General features: G+C 40.9%; 1 protein-coding gene across 10 annotated transcripts in view; it reads right to left on the bottom strand.

Annotated features, from left to right (window-relative positions):
• Positions 1 to 18917, bottom strand: part of dlg1a (discs large MAGUK scaffold protein 1a) — a 430819-nt gene that overhangs the window by 94799 nt on the left and 317103 nt on the right. For all 10 annotated transcript variants that reach the window (XM_060919862.1, XM_060919864.1, XM_060919863.1 and 7 more), the window contains 5 exons: positions 15713 to 15763; positions 1127 to 1251; positions 663 to 832; positions 302 to 438; positions 25 to 169 (listed from right to left, as the gene is read on the bottom strand). In XM_060919862.1, the coding sequence (XP_060775845.1) occupies positions 25 to 169; positions 302 to 438; positions 663 to 832; positions 1127 to 1251; positions 15713 to 15763 (628 nt within the window). The remainder of the gene's footprint in view (positions 1 to 24; positions 170 to 301; positions 439 to 662; positions 833 to 1126; positions 1252 to 15712; positions 15764 to 18917) is intronic.

The following is an 18917-nucleotide window of genomic DNA, read 5'->3' as shown; positions in this document are numbered from 1 at the left end:
AAAGGTGTGTGTGAACACACTCACAGTTGGTGACGTCAGGGGGAGCATAGCTGTCGTTCATGAACACACTGGTGGGCTTCGCCACTTTTAAAAAGACGACATCACTCGTGTTTTTCAAGGCTGCCACGGCATCCTCATGAGTCACTTCTTCAAGGCAAACAACATTTACCTGCACACAATGAATATACACACAGACACACATTCTTCAGACAAGCCATTTATTACCATTATATGGGTTAAAGCGACCCACTGCATGGCTGAAACTGGTAGAAACTGGCTACGAGTCTTACAACAGACTCACAGCAATAAGTTTGTCCCCAATCTGGAGTCGTCCATCTTTGTGGGCAGCTCCTCCCTCAATGATTTTGGTGACGTAGATACTATTGTCTCCAGGGATGTGCTGGTTTCCGACTCCACCAGCTATACTGAAGCCTAAACCTGAGAATCAATAAGTCCAGAAGTGTCAAAGAAGAATTACACCTTATTATCCAGAAAGGTCTCATTGTAAAAAGGAAGTTTCAGCCAAAAGATGCCCTTCAGAAGCTTCTGCATATATGATAATGTTCGCAATGAAAACGAAATGCTTAAGCAAGTGAGTCATAACTTACTCCCGAACACAGACAGATTAATCTACAATTTAAAAAAAAAAAGGACTGCTTTACCTTTGGGACCTTTGACGAGTTTTATGTCCACGATTTTCTCAGCACTGGGTTTTCTTCTTCGGACATATAGCCTGACGATGCAGCCTGCCTCCTTCAGCGCCTCCACGGCTCGACTGTGCGTGACGTCTCTCACGTTCACATCGTTTACCCGCAGGATGCAGTCATTTACCCTGCACAACATGAGGTTGAGGGAGAAGCAAGGGTAAGCAGTCTCCTTCCCCCCCCAATTCCACTCCTGTTAGAATTGTTCCTGCATCTTCCTGAAAGAATCCTGACCAATCTTGGCTGCTTCTACAGAGCATATAACCAATCCCACCCACTCCACTCCTACAGAAAGTCTGACAAACCCTAGACACCACTAAGGACAGCTGGATTATATATTTTGTGTATAATGTACAGTATATTAGAACGAAGAACAAAATTGAGAAGTGTAGGGAATAAAGGAGGATGCGTGCAGTCCAGACCTGAGCCTGCCGTCCTGAGCAGCAGCTCCACCTGGGATAATCTTGGTGATAAAAATGCTTGGGTCTTCACCGATGTGGGGGTTATCGGTGCCACCTGCAATACTGAAACCCAGACCGGAGTTTCCCTGGAGAGTGAAACAAAGAATAAACGTTAGCATAAACACCGAATACAATTCAGGAGAGGACAGAATACAACAAGCTCGAGCTTAAACAAGTGCAAACAACATTAATCGATCAGGGATTGAAAGTTCTAGTGTGTTGTTCTAAAACAGCATGTCGGTGCTAAAGAAGGCAACTGGACTTGCTTGAAATTCTTGAAGACGTTTCACCTCTCATCCGAAAGACTTCTTCAGTTCTGTCTGACTAGTGGGGAGTTCCACGTATTTATCCTCTAGTGGACCAAAAGCAACCCTACGGAGAGTCGTTGAGGTCACATGGGTCGTTGAGTCATCCTGTAGGTGCAGGTCACCGGGAGCCGGGTGTGAACGGTATTAGCAGCCTAGAGAGTCATTAGTGTGATCTGTGGGTCATTGGCTCTCTCTGCCATCATGTGAGTCACTGAAGTCAGCTGACCCCATGTTTACATTAGACCGTATCAGCGGATCATCAGATTAACGTTTTTAAAACGATTAGTGTGCACACAGCAACACCAATACACGATTTGCGTGCACACAGCAACACCAATACGCGGATACGCTCGGCTCCGCAGGCATCCTGCGCTCCAAATCACTCCGCCCTGAACAGCGAGTGCCCTCTGGAGGGTGCGCACTCTGGCCCTGCGCAGCTCACAGAGCGCGCGAGTGAAGTGCACAAGCCACGATTCGGGACTGAGCCGCCGTGTGTGTGATCCCAGCGCATATCACTTACCACTTGCAAGTGGAAGGATGGCAAGCCTAAAGACAATCATAACTACACAGTGGGCAGTATTTGCATCAGTATTTGCAGTATTTTCATACTTTTATACTCTTTAATGAAAGGTGATACAAGGCGGAAGTCCGCGCCGTTTTTCAGCAGTCGCGTCACATGACCAACGCCAGCAAATCAGGAAGGTGGATGTCACAGTGATGTTGTCCAATGAAGATGCCAGCTAGAGCTCAGCACAGCGTATCCGCGTATCTCAATGTTTACACAGCACCGGAGCTGACACGATCTGGATTGAATACGTGGACCCTGGCGGATTCCCGTTTCCCGGCATTTCCAGGCGGTTTAATGTAAACGGACAGTGCATCCGCGAAGAAAACGAGACAGATACGGTCTAATGTAAACTTGGCCTGAGTTTTGGTGTGGATGTGTATTCAGTTTTCTGGGAAGTGTGCCAAAGACTGCATTGTAGGTGGCTGATAAGTGGTGTCTCAGACCACCTCCTCTGTTCGGTGATGGTTGTTCCAGGTTGACGAAGATGGCTTCTTTCGACTCTCCTTAGGGTTGCTTTTGGTCCACTAGAGGATAAATACCTGGAACTCCCCACTAGTCAGACAGAACTGAAGAAGCCCTTCAGATGAGAGGTGAAACGTCTTCAAGAATTTCAAGCAAGTCCAGTTGCCTTTTTTTTTTTTTTCTTTTTAGCACCTACAGTTTACTATGACCTGGATGACTGAGAACTTTTACAGACAAAACAGCATGTAGTTGTACACCTGACCTATTTTAGTTTCCGAAATAAAACGATCACCTGACTTGTGATTTACATTCTGGAAGTAAACCAGCAGCAGTACAAACAGTTTAGAGGTTAAATGAGACATATGAAAAACTCACTTTTTCAGTACTTGTGCATATACAGCGCTGGGCATCTGGAGCCTACCAACCCACAAACTCTGAAATAAGACACCCAGCCAGTTTCTTTTGTTCTGCCTATTTCAGAAAACACGTGCTTCAACAAGCCGTTCAGATTTGGCTCCTCTTTCTACAACCCCAATTCCAAAAAAGTTGGGACAAAGTACAAATTGTAAATAAAAACGGAATGCAATAATTTACAAATCTCAAAAACTGATATTGTATTCACAATAGAACATAGACAACATATCAAATGTCAAAAGTGAGACATTTTGAAATTTCATGCCAAATATTGGCTCATTTGAAATTTCATGACAGCAACACATCTCAAAAAAGTTGGGACAGGGGCAATAAGAGGCTGGAAAAGTTAAAGGTACAAAAAAGGAACAGCTGGAGGACCAAACTGCAACTCATTAGGTCAATTGGCAATAGGTCATTAACATGACTGGGTATAAAAAGAGCATCTTGGAGTGGCAGCGGCTCTCAGAAGTAAAGATGGGAAGAGGATCACCAATCCCCCTAATTCTGCGCCAACAAATAATGGAGCAATATCAGAAAGGAGTTCGACAGTGTAAAATTGCAAAGAGTTTGAACATATCATCATCTACAGTGCATAATATCATCAAAAGATTCAGAGAATCTGGAAGAATCTCTGTGCGTAAGGGTCAAGGCTGGAAAACCATACTGGGTGCCTGTGATCTTCGGGCCCTTAGACGGCACTGCATCACATACAGGCATGCTTCTGTATTGGAAATCACAAAATGGGCTCAGGAATATTTCCAGAGAACATTATCTGTGAACACAATTCACCGTGCCATCCGCCGTTGCCAGCTAAAACTCTATAGTTCAAAGAAGAAGCCGTATCTAAACATGATCCAGAAGCGCAGACGTCTTCTCTGGGCCAAGGCTCATTTAAAATGGACTGTGGCAAAGTGGAAAACTGTTCTGTGGTCAGACGAATCTGTTTTTTCCTGAGTTGTTCGCGCCGAGTCCTTTTTCCCGCGAGTGCCGGCGTTAATTACTAATCCTTTTTTAACTTTTTTTTCTATAAATAAATTTCCAGTATCGTCTTCATTTTTATTATACTGTCGCTTTCATTTTTGTACTTTTCACTTTCGCTTTCCTTTTTCCGGTTTTTTTTTCCGGTTTTTTCTCTTTCTTTTTTCGAAAGAACGCCGAGACCGGAAGCTTTCTTTTTCTCTCCTCCTGTGTAAAGTCCACAAGCGGAGGCCATCTGATCTGCTTTAATATCAACAGATCTTCATTTAAGGTACGTGAATCTTTTCATCATGGCACCCCTTCAGCCTGTTCAGTGTGCCGAGTGCAGGATGTTTAGTCATTCTTCCTCCGTCACTAGCGATAGCTCTATTAGCTTTACTTGTGATAAGTGCAGATTAGTTAGCTCTCTGACGGAGAAGATTTCAGTGCTAGAAGCGCGTGTCCAGGCTTTAGAGCAGGTTAGTGAGCGTGAGAACAGTGTAGTTTCTGTTAGGGAAAGTCTGGACGCCCTAGGTGGAGTTAGCAATCCCCCAACTCCGGCATTAGAGCCCTTACAGCGGGGCGAATGGGTGACGGCTCGGCGGCATAAGCGTAGAGCCAAAGCTACCGCTGAGGCTCGCCCACAGGAGCACCACTCCTCTCCGCGTCACGTGTCGAACAGGTTTGCTCTCCTTAGTGATGCACCCACTGAGAAACCTGAAAGAGCTCTGGTTATAGGGGACTCTATCATACGGCACGTGAAATTAGCTCAGCCTTTAGGGGCACCAGCAGCTTTAGTTAGGTGTATACCGGGAGCCAGGGCGCCGGACATAGCAGGTAATCTTAGGGTCCTAGGCAAGCACAGGTTCTCAAAGATAGTTATCCATGCAGGAGCTAATGATATACGCCTTCGTCAGTCTGAGGTTACTAAGAGTAACTTTGTAGAGGTGTTTAAATTAGCGAAGGCGATGTCCGATGCTGTAGTATGCTCTGGCCCCATCCCAATGCGGCGTGGCGATGTAGCTTACAGCAGGTTATGGTCGCTGAACTGCTGGCTGTCCAGGTGGTGCTCTGAAAACAGTGTGGGCTTTATAGATAATTGGGCTAATTTTGAGGGCACTGCTGGCCTGTTAGGGCGGGACGGTATCCATCCCACTCGGGAAGGTGCTGCTCTCATTTCCTGCAGCATAGGTCATAGTCTCAGAATAGGCCTAGTTAATTTCTGACAATCCAGAGCCAAGGCCAGGGAGCAGACGAACAGGCTAAACCGACTGTCTGCTAGCTGCACAGAGTCGTCACTCAGGGCCCACTACATCGAGACTGTGTCTGTTCCCCGAGCTCAACAAAAAGGTAGAAATTTTCAGAGAGTTTGTTCCAGTAACCTAATCAATATAAAATTAGACCAGACTGACTGTACAGCTGCTGCCAGCACCTTTGATCTAAAGGTGGGGCTATTAAATATTAGATCTCTTACATCTAAAGCGCTAATGGTTAATGAACTCATTACTGATCAGGAGTTTAATGTACTGTGTTTAACAGAAACATGGATTAAGCCAAATGAATATATAGCATTAAATGAAGCGAGTCCTCCTGGATACAGTTATATACACCAGCCTCGTCTAACTGGCAGAGGAGGAGGCGTCGCGGTTATTTATAACGATTATCTAGGTGTAACACACAAACCTGGTTATAAATTTAATACATTTGAAGTTCTTCATACTCATATAATGTATGTAGCCTCGAAAAATAAGTCTACCCAGTTAATTCCATTGCTTATTATTTACAGGCCCCCGGGGCCATATTCTGAGTTTCTTTCTGAATTTGCAGATTTTATCTCAGATCTGGTTATTTCCTTAGACAAAGCTTTAGTTGTCGGAGATTTTAATATTCACTTTGATAACCCAGAAGACCCTTTAAAAACAGCGTTTGTGTCCATCTTAGATTCAGTCGGGATTAAGCAGAATGTCATAGGACCGACCCATAATGGTGGTCACACCCTTGATCTAATACTAACATTCAGATTAAACATAGACAATATAGTCATACTTCCACAGTCTGAAGTTATCTCAGATCATTGTCTCATCTCATTCAAAATATGTCTGAGTAATAATATATGCACCTCACCACGCTACTGTATTAAACGTACTTTCACGTCAACTACTGCACAGAGCTTTATAAATGATCTCCCAGAGCTGTCAACTTTGATTGGGTCACTGTCAGCCCCTGCAGAACTCGATCAGGCAACTGAATGCTTAGAGTCAACATTCCGCCATACTTTAGATAATGTAGCTCCTCTAAAAAGGAAAATGGTCAGAGACAAAAAATTAGCACCCTGGTATAATGATGACACTCGCACATTAAAACAGACCACTCGAAAATTGGAACGTAAATGGCGTCAAACAAAATTGGTAGTGTTCAAATTGGCGTGGAAGGAGAGCTTCCTGAAGTATAGAAAAGCTCTTAGTGCTGCGAGATCAACATATCTCTCCTCCCTAATAGAAGATAACAAAAATAATCCTAGATTCCTATTTAATACTGTAGCAAAATTAACCAGGAATAAGTCCACTATCAACACATGCACACCTGCAGTATGTAGTAGCAACGACTTCATGAATTTTTTTAATGACAAAATTGAGAATATCCGACAAAAAATTCAAACTACTAATTTAAGGTTAGACAATGAAACTGACCTTGTAGTTAACAATATAACTGTATCAGATCATCAGTTAGAATGTTTTACTCCCCTAAAAGAAACTGAATTACTTTCATTAATCTCTACATCAAAAGCCTCAACTTGCGTACTAGATCCCTTACCGACACATCTATTCAAACAGATAATGCCTGGAGTAATTGAACCGCTTCTAAAAATAATAAATTCTTCTCTTATGATTGGCTATGTACCCAAATCCTTTAAACTAGCAGTTATCAAACCCCTGATTAAAAAACCTGACCTTGATCCCTGTCAGCTGTCCAATTATCGGCCAATATCAAACCTCCCCTTTATCTCCAAGATCCTTGAAAAAGCTGTGGCACAGCAGTTATGCTCATATTTACATAGGAATAACATCCATGAAATGTATCAGTCAGGATTTAGACCTCATCATAGCACAGAGACAGCACTGGTTAAAGTAGTAAACGACCTACTGTTGGCGTCTGATCAGGGCTGTGTCTCGCTACTTGTGTTGCTTGACCTTAGTGCAGCATTTGATACCATTGATCATTCCATTCTTCTGGATAGACTAGAAAATGTTGTGGGAGTTAAGGGAATGGCCCTCTCCTGGCTCAGGTCTTATCTAACTGATCGTTATCAGTATGTCGATATAAATGGTGATATTTCTAGACGTACCGAGGTAAAGTTTGGTGTTCCACAAGGTTCTGTCTTGGGTCCACTGCTTTTTTCTCTATATATGTTACCTCTGGGCGATATTATTCGTAAACATTGTATTAGTTTCCACTGTTATGCTGATGACACACAGTTGTATGTCTCTGCAAAACCTGATGAGAGACACCAGCTTAATAAAATTGAGGAATGTGTTAAGGACATTAGACACTGGATGCTTATAAATTTCCTTCTGCTTAACTCTGACAAGACTGAAGTACTTGTGCTAGGACCACATACAGCTAGAAGTAAGTTTTCTGATTACACAGTAACTCTGGATGGCCTTTCTGTTTCTTCACGTGCAGCAGTAAAAGACCTCGGAGTGATTATTGACCCCAGTCTTTCATTCGAAACTCACATTGATAACATCACCCGGATAGCTTTCTTTCATCTCAGAAATATTGCAAAGATAAGAAATTTAATGTCATTGCATGATGCAGAAAAACTAGTCCATGCTTTCGTTACCTCCAGGTTGGATTATTGTAATGCCTTACTGTCTGGATGTTCCAATAAGTGCATAAACAAGCTCCAGTTAGTTCAAAATGCCGCAGCAAGAGTCCTTACTAGAACTAGAAAATATGACCACATCACGCCTGTCTTATCCACACTGCATTGGCTCCCAATCAAATTTCGTATTGATTATAAAATACTACTATTGACCTTTAAAGCACTAAATGGTCTCGCACCACAGTACCTGAGTGAACTTCTGCTCCTCTATGACCCGCCACGCCTACTTAGATCAAAAGGTGCAGGCTATCTGCTGGTACCTCGTATAGTGAAGGCTACATCAGGGGGCAGAGCCTTTTCTTACAAAGCCCCACTGTTATGGAACAGCCTTCCAAGTAATGTTCGGGAATCAGACACAGTCTCAGCATTTAAGTCTAGGCTGAAAACATATCTGTTTAGTCAAGCCTTTTGTTAATGGTATATCATAAACATGAGGTAAAGGAGTAGATCTGGAGGGTCCTCAGACATAGAGTGTTTTGGTAAACTGGGATGTATGGATGCTGTCAGTCCCCACTCGCTTGCTCACTCGAGTTTGTTGACGGTGCAGTGGCTGGCTGCTTTATGTCCCGGGGCTCCCTCATGCCTGTGTTACCTTCTGGCTCTCTCCTTTTAGTTATGCTGTCATAGTTAGTTGCCGGAGTCCCTGCTTGTACTCGGTGCAATATGTATACTGTTCCTACTTATTCAGGTGACATTGGGCATACCTAACCACCTGTGTTTTCTTTCTCTCCCCCCCCCCCCCCCCCCACCCACCCCAAATCTGTCCCTCTGAGTTACATGGAGTCAACAGGAAATCTTTTGGTGGAGACGGTGGGGACCTCGACTGGCTATCGTAGCCTGCAGGGAATCGGCCGTCAGACATTCTGTCGCATGTCCCAGACCCGGTGAAATGTAACTGAATTGTCTTGGCCAGGCCTAAGGGTCCCATCTGCATCTCATCATTGCTGAGGAGTGTGCTCCCATCACCCAATCAAGCATCCAGCCAGAGCAGGTCATGATATATTTTTTACCATATTAACATGCCATTGTGCGTCATGCCTGATGTAAAGACTCTCGTCTCTGCGAGCCTACCACACAGATTTAATACTTGTCATTTTTAGGGCATACCTAACAACGTGTTTTCTTTCTCTCTCTCTCTCCCCCCCCCCATCTGTCCCTCTGAGTTACATGTTGATCCTGGGATTGAGATGCTGGCCTCTTCTGCCCCTCGGACCTGCTTGATCCATCCTGGTGCCCTGTGTCTGGTCGGAGTTTTATCGCCCCACTCCTGTGAAGGACGGCCCCATGAGGACAGTTGAGGGTTATACCTGTTAAAACTGTTAATATTATAGTCAGGCTGTCTGTTGTTGCCCAAATGAGGATGGGTTCCCTTTTGAGTCTGGTTCCTCTCGAGGTTTCTTCCTCATGTCGTCTGAGGGAGTTTTTCCTTGCCACCGTCGCCACAGGCTTGCTCATTGGGGATAGATTAGGGATAAAATTAGCTCATGTTTTAAGTCGTTCAAATTCTGTAAAGCTGCTTTGCGACAATGTTTATTGTTAAAAGCGCTGTACAAATAAACTTGATTTGATTTGATTTGATTTGAATCAAAATTTGAAGTTCTTTATGGAAATCAGGGACACCGTGCCATTCGGACTAAAGAGGAGAAGGACGACCCAAGTTGTTATCAGCGCTCAGTTCAGAAGCCTGCATCTCTGATGGTATGGGGTTGCATTAGTGCGTGTGGCATGGGCAGCTTATACATCTGGAAAGACACCATCAATGCTGAAAGGTATATCCAGGTTCTAGAGCAACATATGCTCCCATCCAGACGACGTCTCTTTCAGGGAAGACCTTGCATTTTCCAACATGACAATGCCAAACCACATACTGCATCAATTACAGCATCATGGCTGCGTAGAAGAAGGGTCCGGGTACTGAACTGGCCAGCCTGCAGTCCAGATCTTTCACCCATAGAAAACATTTGGCGCATCATAAAACGGAAGATACGACAAAAAAAGACCTAAGGCAGTTGAGCAACTAGAATCCTACATTAGACAAGAATGGGTTAACATTCCTATCCCTAAACTTGAGTAACTTGTCTCCTCAGTCCCCAGACGTTTACAGACTGTTGTAAAGAGAAAAGGGGATGTCTCACAGTGGTAAACATGGCCTTGTCCCAACTTTTTTGAGACGTGTTGTTGTCATGAAATTTAAAAATCACCTAATTTTTCTCTTTAAATGATACATTTTCTCAGTTTAAACAATTGATATGTCATCTATGTTCTATTCTGAATAAAATATGGAATTTTGAAACTTCCACATCATTGCATTCTGTTTTTATTTACAATTTGTACTTTGTCCCAACTTTTTTGGAATCGGGGTTGTATCTCACAAGGATCCAGAGCTCATTAGAATGATCCCACCCTCTCATCTGAGTATCTCCACTCATTGTGTTCAAAACTCTCTTAAACTCAGTTCTCATAGAACAGTGTCACTGTTTCAAATAAGTGTCTTTTTTTTTTTATCTTTTCCATGGTTCATTTTAGTCATTGACTCACTTATGTCTCATTCTGTTTTGAGATTTAGAGCATTTGTCTGTGTTTTAGTCCGTGTTAATGTTACCCGTCTGTTTGTATATGTATAAGAAACTTTATTTTATTCGCTGCCATCTTGGCCAGGACTCCCTGAAAGAAGAGATATTGTATCTCTGGGACCTTCCTGCTAAGAAGAGATATTGTATTGGACCTTCCTGGTAAAATAAAAGAGAAATAAATAAAATCGCTTGAGAACTGCCTTTGTGAATGAATATTCATGAGGAAAGTGCTACTCGATTGGGGTGAGCAGTGGAAACCATGGCCTAATGGTTTGAGAAGCAGCTTTGGGACCAAAAAGGTTGCTGGTTCGATTCCCTGGACCAGCAGGAATGGCTGAAGTGCCCTTGAGCGAGGCACCTAACCCCTTACTGCTCCCCAGGCTGCTCTGGGTATGTTGTATGTCACTCTGGACTCAAATGGGCCGTTTTGAACAGGGCTGTTTAGATAGGGTGCTGTTGTGCTTTATCTTTGTGGTATTTTGACCAAAGCATGTCACAGACATTTCATTAGCACCTCAGGGAACTATATCAGCTTGTGGCAAAGGGGTATAAAACATCACCTTTAAGTCACACAGTCTTGTGAAAACAAATGAAAACAAAATCATTATACTATAGTGTTGCTGAATTCTCAAATCTGACTTGACAGGAGGTTTTGATTTTTTTTAATACACAATCACGACTGTACAGCAAATCACAGTTTATATTAATGCGCTCAATCTAATACATTGGTGTTTCTATAGTAACAGCTTTTTCATATGGACTTGTATGGTGACCTCTTCATGCAATCTAAGACTAATAATAATCAGATAAAAAAAAAAAGTGATGTTTAACAATGACAAAGCTACATATTGATACAGAAGGAGTCTGTGTCAGAGCTTTGGGCTTTTCGGTTTCTTGGTATTGTACACTAACAAGCTGCATTTTTGTCTTATTAACTTCAAGAGAGAAAAGGAGAGGATGTTGAGGGAGCGTCTGATATGTTATATTATAAGTAATAACAGGAACTAACTTGTTTTATGGATGTTCCACAACATTAAAAATAACTAAATTTATTTTTTTAGCGGCCCGGTTTCCATCAAATCCCGCGCTCTGATTGGCTGGCGAGCGGGTCCATATCCTACGCTACGGACCCCAGTTACGGACCTCTGGCGACTCGCTCGTTCACACCAACATAGTAGCAATTTTTGTCAACATTTACAGTATTTTCGCATTTCTCAGGAGAATAGCATTAATTTTACAGCATGGATAGCGATAATGACAGTGTTCACAGCGAAAGCGAGTTTTACTACCCTGAGGAAGAAGAAATAAAATAAAACATTTTAGGAGAAAGCTAAAAACCTGTAATTTGCTAACACTGAGCAAAAACATGGCTGAATCCTGAATGACTCAATTTTGTATAAATAGGGGACTGCATCGGCGGCAAAATGTAGTTTTTTTTTTTTCCTGCCATGGAAGTGCACTTGTATACCGAGGAGGAAGCCATTTGCATTACAGCCGTGAATGAGGATTCAAAATAACATTAATTTTACAGCATGGATAGTGATAACGACAGTGCTCACAGCGAACGCGAGTTTTACCACCCTGAGGAAGAAGAAATAAAAGAAAACATTTCAGGAGAAAGCTAAAAACCTCTAACTGTTGCTAACGCCGAGCAAAAACATGGCTGAATCCTGAATGACTCAATTTTGTATAAATAGGGGACTACAAAGGCGGCAAAATGTAGTTTTTTTTCCTGCCATGGAAGTGCACTTGTATACCGAGGAGGAAGCCATTTGCATTACAGCCATGAATGAGGATTCAAAATGGCGGCATGGCTCAGCTCGGTTTTCCCTTTCGGGCGCTCTCGTTTCCTGTTAGAATTTGGTAAAGAAAAAAATATATATATACTGTTATTTACCTCGGCCTTGAATACTGACCTCGGTCACGGCATTTCACGATACGGACCTCCCAGCTGGTAAATAACATATATATATGAGGAATAAAACACTGAGATGTGCAGTTATTGGACAGCCAGATCACACCACCTATCATTGATTATTTTCCTATAACAGTATGTCCCATTATGTTTCATAGCTCCTCCTACTACAGTTCCATACTGTGCATTATAGAATGCATTACACCGGTTATTCTCGCCAGCCTTGTTTTTTTAATACAGACTTGAGGCTTTATGGCGATATAAGAAGAGCACAGCCCGATAAATTCACCAAAGGAAAGGGAATACACCCACAGATGGTTTACTTCAAAATGGAACCACATCACTGCGCGTGAAATATTTTTACAAGCTGCTCAGCAGAAAGAGCACCACAAAAGATAACTTGTGGTTTTCTTGAATGAATTGCGAATACACATTAGACATCACAACTTTTTAATCAACAGAAATTAAATCATTCTTTCTGCAGAGCCCAAATAAACTGTTTACACATTTCCTGAACTGCACATGCCAAACGCGGGATTTAGTGTCAATGTCACCATGACAACAAAAACCCTGTCAGATCTCTGTTGGAGTGTATCGAGTAAACGTGTTGGATTTTTAGATTTTGTAAAAGTAATCATATTTTAATGCTTCCTTGTTGATCTGTCCTCCATTTAATGGATTATTATACTGCACCTTGTTTTAAAATATATCATTCATTCACCTCAATCCATTTCTTCCATTTTGATTTAGGTGCGTTTTTTTTTTTTTTTAATATTGTGGCAATCAGACAATTAATAACAGAAAATTAAGATGCATGTAAATGTAGTTAATGAATAAAATGCTGAAAAATTGAAAATGCAATTCAGGTAATGGTACATGCTAACGATCTATTGTTATGGCACGTGTCAAACATCAGTATTTAACAACATCCGGGCCGTAGCCTCGTTTCATTCAGCCTGCATTTTCACAACTTGAAAAAGTTCAACATTCAACACTATTCTGAATTTAGAGCAGATCCATAGCATAGCCGTCCAAAGCTACGGTAGCTACAGTACACCTCCTTGTACATGTAGCTACTCTCTGCTCTGAAATGTGGGTTAAAATTAAACCTGTACGCTATGCTTGATGTAAGTCACACTCGCATCAAAAATCGATTCAGATTATTTTCAGAAGGACGAGGAAATACATACACAAAATAAAATCATGACATTTGATCCGCTTGTACATTTCGGGTGGGTGTCAAACAGGCAGGATTCATGCCTATTCATGATGCTGAGTTGACGATTCCTATTCTTTATCAACTTAAATATTCATTTTATTAAATTAAAAAAAAGTCTCGTTTTCTTAATAACCAAAAATAATTATTGACCCATGTTCGTAAAAGTTGGAATAAAATATAATAGCATATTCAAGCTAGATGGCCTTTCGATCTCATAAAATCTGTGAAATTTAGTTCCCTCTGAAATTTGGTCGTTGTGATATATGTTTATTTCTGTAATATCTCAAAAAAAATATCAGGCCATTCTGTGACTGGGAAGTTATTTAATTTGAGGTGATTCCCGAGCAAATAATGTGCATGAAATCGCTCGCTTCGTGCAGTCAAGCAGACAGAAGTCGTCCGTGTGCGCATGCGCAGGTTTACCACCTTCTTCTTTTGGGTTTACAGCAGCTGGCATCCACAGTGTTGCATTACTGCCGTCTACAGGTTTACCTTTGACCGTGCACTGACAGTTCCATCATTCTGTCGCTAAACGAACAGCTGATCACACCGAGGTGCTCGCTGACCGCTGATATTTATTAGTTTGGTCCTACGTTTCCTTTCCTTCGCAACATAACATCTTTTCTTCTCGCTTTCCGTTACTGTAGTCGGTCTTTCACATTTCATTCGCACACTCACGTCCTCCATTTTCCTCTCCTGTTTCAAATTTGTATCCCACAATGCCTTGCGCGAACAGGGAAAGCCCACCACGTGATGCATGACGTAGTATCTTGAATTGGGTCATAGTGAAGCAGGAAAAAAATAGCAGAGAATTTAGGGCCATGTGGCCCTAAATTCATTAATTGTTCTATTTAAAAAAAAAAAACTACTAAAATTGGAAGACTGTGATTGAAATTCAGTAGCTTTTGGTCCACTAAACAAAAATAATTGAGTGTCGGGGAAAATTCTTTTTATGACCTACACTTTAACTAAAACATTCCTTTAAAGTGCCAGTCCACCATTGGATGTATTCTTTGGCATAAAATACAATATATTTTATGACAACATGACTAGACAGAGAAATCTTTTAGCTTCAAAATGATATATCAAACATAATTTTTTGACAACGACAAGTATATTAAATTTTGCGACCAAAGTCACCTACCCTTTTAATTTCCGCGCGGTAGTGAAACGTGATGTCATCGGCAGGTTCCTCTTCTTGTGTACCACGTGTCGGTCTATTTTTAGACCAGGAAACCCCCAAAGTGAGAGAGTCATTTCTCCTCGTATATGGGGGCCAAAAAAATTGCGAAAAATTTTGAGTTAATCTTTCAGTTAGCTAGATTTATTGGTATTAGCTAGATTTATTGGTATTATTTTTATCGCGTTCTATCCGCCATTGCTGATAATCTGTGCCACGTCACACGTCACGTGGTACACAAGAAGGGGAACCGGCCGATGACATCACGCGCAAAAATTAAAACTTTTATGGACATTTCTACTACCTTCATTTTTCTTCTCTTTTCTTTAGCGTTCAGCAGTCTGTAAAAACAGAGCTCTGATTTCTTGTTAAATCCATTTGTCCAGTCACTTGCACAACAGTTCTTTCCCATTTTAGATCTTTTTTTGTGTTTTTTTTTTTTTTGCAGCATTAGAGCTGTGTTACTTCTGCCTATGGTGAAGTCACGTCATTTCTGCTATTTTACATTATCCTCTGCTGTCTAAACAATGCAATTATGGGTCGGAAAAAATAAGAGATTATGAAGCCTGATAATTGCGATTTTTTTTCTTAAATATCATTTTGAATCATCATAAATTTGTATTGTGATATATTGTCACATGATACATCATTACTTGCCCAATGTCAAACAGCGGTAGTATCGGTGATGACACAGTTCATTATTTAATCTTTTAAGGCACAATCTACTGTCATAGATCCCATACAAATCACATTGCCAAGAAATACACGTACAGTATAACTGAGAAAAAGATTAAAATGACATGTTAATTTTGTGTTGCGATCATCTTGTGAACTCTGGATCAGGATATGTCTTGTACCATGGCTTTAGTGTAATGTTTCATGCCTACTCTAAAGTGTCTTCAGGAAAAAGTCTACATGTAAATATTTGATAACTTAAACCTTTTACTGGATCACAGTGCCTAATTTCAAAGCAACTGAGCACGCTGTGACTATGGCGTCTAACTGGCAGGTGATGGATTAAAAACGCTGTCGTAGAAAAAGGAGGGCAGACTAAACAGCACTTACACGTTCAAGCGTAATTTCTTCATATTCATAATCAGCTTCTGTTCCATTTACCTGCAAGACAAATAAATAGGAATTGTTTGAGCAGCAACACTTCAGAAAAGCCTTCAAGAGGAGAAGATGGGGTTGGTACCATTAAAAAGTGATGTGAATTTGGCACACACAAAATCCAAGATGATGGAACAGTACTTTTAAGCCATTTATCAGTTTTATGTCATTAGGTACACTGCCATATGGTTAAACAGACTAGTCTGACCTTACTCTTACCATTTACAATATCAGTGAGTGAACAAGAAAGAACACTGTATTCTTTATGCTTGATTTTCCTGAATCAGAACAAATTGAGGGGCGGCACGGTGGTGTAGTGGTTAGTGCTGTCGCCTCACAGCAAGAAGGTCCGGGTTCGAGCCCCGTGGCCGGCGAGGGCCTTTCTGTGCGGAGTTTGCATGTTCTCCCCGTGTCCACGTGGGTTTCCTCCGGGTGCTCCGGTTTCCCCCACAGTCCAAAGACATGCAGGTTAGGTTAACTGGTGACTCTAAATTGAGCGTAGGTGTGAATGTGAGTGTGAATGGTTGTCTGTGTCTATGTGTCAGCCCTGTGATGACCTGGCGACTTGTCCAGGGTGTACCCCGCCTTTCGCCCGTAGTCAGCTGGGATAGGCTCCAGCTTGCCTGCGACCCTGTAGAACAGGATAAAGCGGCTAGAGATAATGACATGAGATGAGAACAAATTGACAGCTTTCACCACGAACCAACCAGTGAGCCGGCATCAGCATGAACATTAAAACCACATGAGAACTGCTCAGTTTCCTCAGAGTCGGTGTGCATGAAAAGACTGCATTTACAAACAGATCATGCTTTCTAAACCAGAGTGACTCAACTCTACTCTCCAGCCATAGATATAACGGGTAATATTCTATCCACATTCACTGGATGTGAGCAATCGCACGCTCTGATTGGCTACTCTACTACAAGGCTATCAGCTCATATACCATCAGTAGAGAAAAACAAAATGGCGGAGCGTGTTACTGAACCAACCGAGGACGAAATAAAAACTCCAAAAAATACGCTTTCCAAATAAAATATGGAAAGTATTTGATGGTAAGAACGTATCTTTTTTTCCCCTCCCATTTTTCAAGAATTATCATCGTATTTTTCGCAAATTGCTTCGCCGGTTTATTTACGTTCTAAGTGGAAATGATTGTATCGGATGTTTTGTATAAAGTTTTTGTTTATCGAATTTGCAAAAAATAAAAATGCCCCGTTTCTCAAAATCCACTGAACGTGGATAGAATAAAAGAGTTATTCCACTCAATCTTGTCGTACATGGCTTACAGCTATCAGCTCATGTACGACTCGATTTCGTGGAATAACTTAAATATCCTTCACTGCTTTGCTCATCAGGAATACCGAAAGCTGATACAAAGCAAAACCGTAGACCATCAAGGTGTCCCCAAGGTCTGAGCTGGGAAACACTGCTGTAAAATGTCGAGGAAATCCTCATACACACACTGAGAGAAAGTCGAGTGTAGTGCTCACTAAATAATGCATTGACGGGTCCATACAGATTATAGACACAAGAGAAGCATTGCACATAAGACAGAGCAGACTGCCTGCGTGCAAAACAAATAATTTAGCCCAGACTGAGTCATATAAAATGTTGCTGAAAATAGAAACACATGATAAACGAGGTTAAAGCCCTAAAAAGTGTAGTTATGCAACATGTTATGTTTGTGATCTCACAGACTGGGTTTTAAGCTCCCAAATGGCCCTTTTTAATACTAAATGCTTTTCTAACCTTCTCCATCATACAGAACAGTCTGTGCCATCAGGAGAGAGAGAGAGAGAGAGAGAGAGAGAGAGACAGAGAGAGAGAGAGAGCGCTAGCGAGCGAGCAAATGTCCATATCATATCAGCATAATTAGCCATATCTTAAACCTTTAAACTCTCCTAAAACTCCATCCTGAAGCTGTATCACAAGTATTGGATATTACAGAAAAAATTAAATATTACACAAATATCACAAATTCTGTTTGAAGTTATAATTATTTAGGAATTATCATAAAATTAAGAACATAATTTTCTTTTTAATGACTCCAAGAGCATCGCCACCCTACCAGTGGGATTAGTATTTTTTTTTTCTCCCTATTTTCTAAGACCAAATATTTCTGGCATAAATAATATTCCAGTAGGAAAAACTAAACTAAACAACCTCATCAGAATAAATTATGCAAATATAAATAAAGGAAACAATAAAGGATATTACAGTAATAATCCTGTATGTGGTAAGATTTAAGGACCTTTCAGGTATTTAGAAGCGACAGTGCTGTTCTTAACAGGACAAGGCTTTTATGACTAAATCTGCAGTTGCGAATATTATATTTAGCTCATGAAAATGTTTTATTCTGTAGTACATAGGATCATTTCCATATTGATAATCATCAACTTCCAAAAACTCATGACCAGCACAGAATAATAAGATCAGACAGACATTTCTCTCTATGTCTTTATGAAAAGCTGTTTGTGGGATGCCATCTCAAAATGTGTATGTTACAGGTCAAAATTTTTCATCCTAGGTGATTTTTTTTTTTGACTTGGGTTAAAATTTTTATCCTAGTTCATAAATTCCAACCGAGGTAAATTTTTGGATGATCTAAGATTCTTAAAATGGATTTCCCATACGGAAATGCAATATGACATATATTGCCCTATATCAAGAATGATATTGCCATATATGTTATCTATAGAGTGATATATTATCACATACATACATCCTTTAGATATATGAAGATATAGGTTTATAACATATACGAAATATGCATAGTAAAATTTATATATATGTACATGTATTAAAAATATCTATATGAGGATTTTTTATGGTGTTATATGTTGCAACTATATAAAACCATATTTGTATGGGCTAGATATACATGTCAATAAATGAAATTGTTCCAATTTCTCATAGGAGGTAAAAGCGTTTTCATATATGTATAAAACCTATGTACATATCTCATAATACGGAAATCCAACATACCTGTATGTACGTATATTACAGCTGCGTATGGGTTTCCATCACTTCTTTTGTCTCTCTTTCTTCCATCCACTTCCTCTGTCTATACCCACTTAATATTCCCTCGTCTGTCTGTCTACCTATTCCTATCTACGTAATTATCTTTTTTTTTTTTACATATCCTTTTTTCATACTTAAC

This window comes from Neoarius graeffei, chromosome 4, assembly GCF_027579695.1.
Source record: "Neoarius graeffei isolate fNeoGra1 chromosome 4, fNeoGra1.pri, whole genome shotgun sequence".
NCBI classification, from domain to species: Eukaryota; Metazoa; Chordata; class Actinopteri; order Siluriformes; family Ariidae; genus Neoarius; species Neoarius graeffei.
This window is presented reverse-complemented; position numbering and strand designations above follow the sequence as displayed.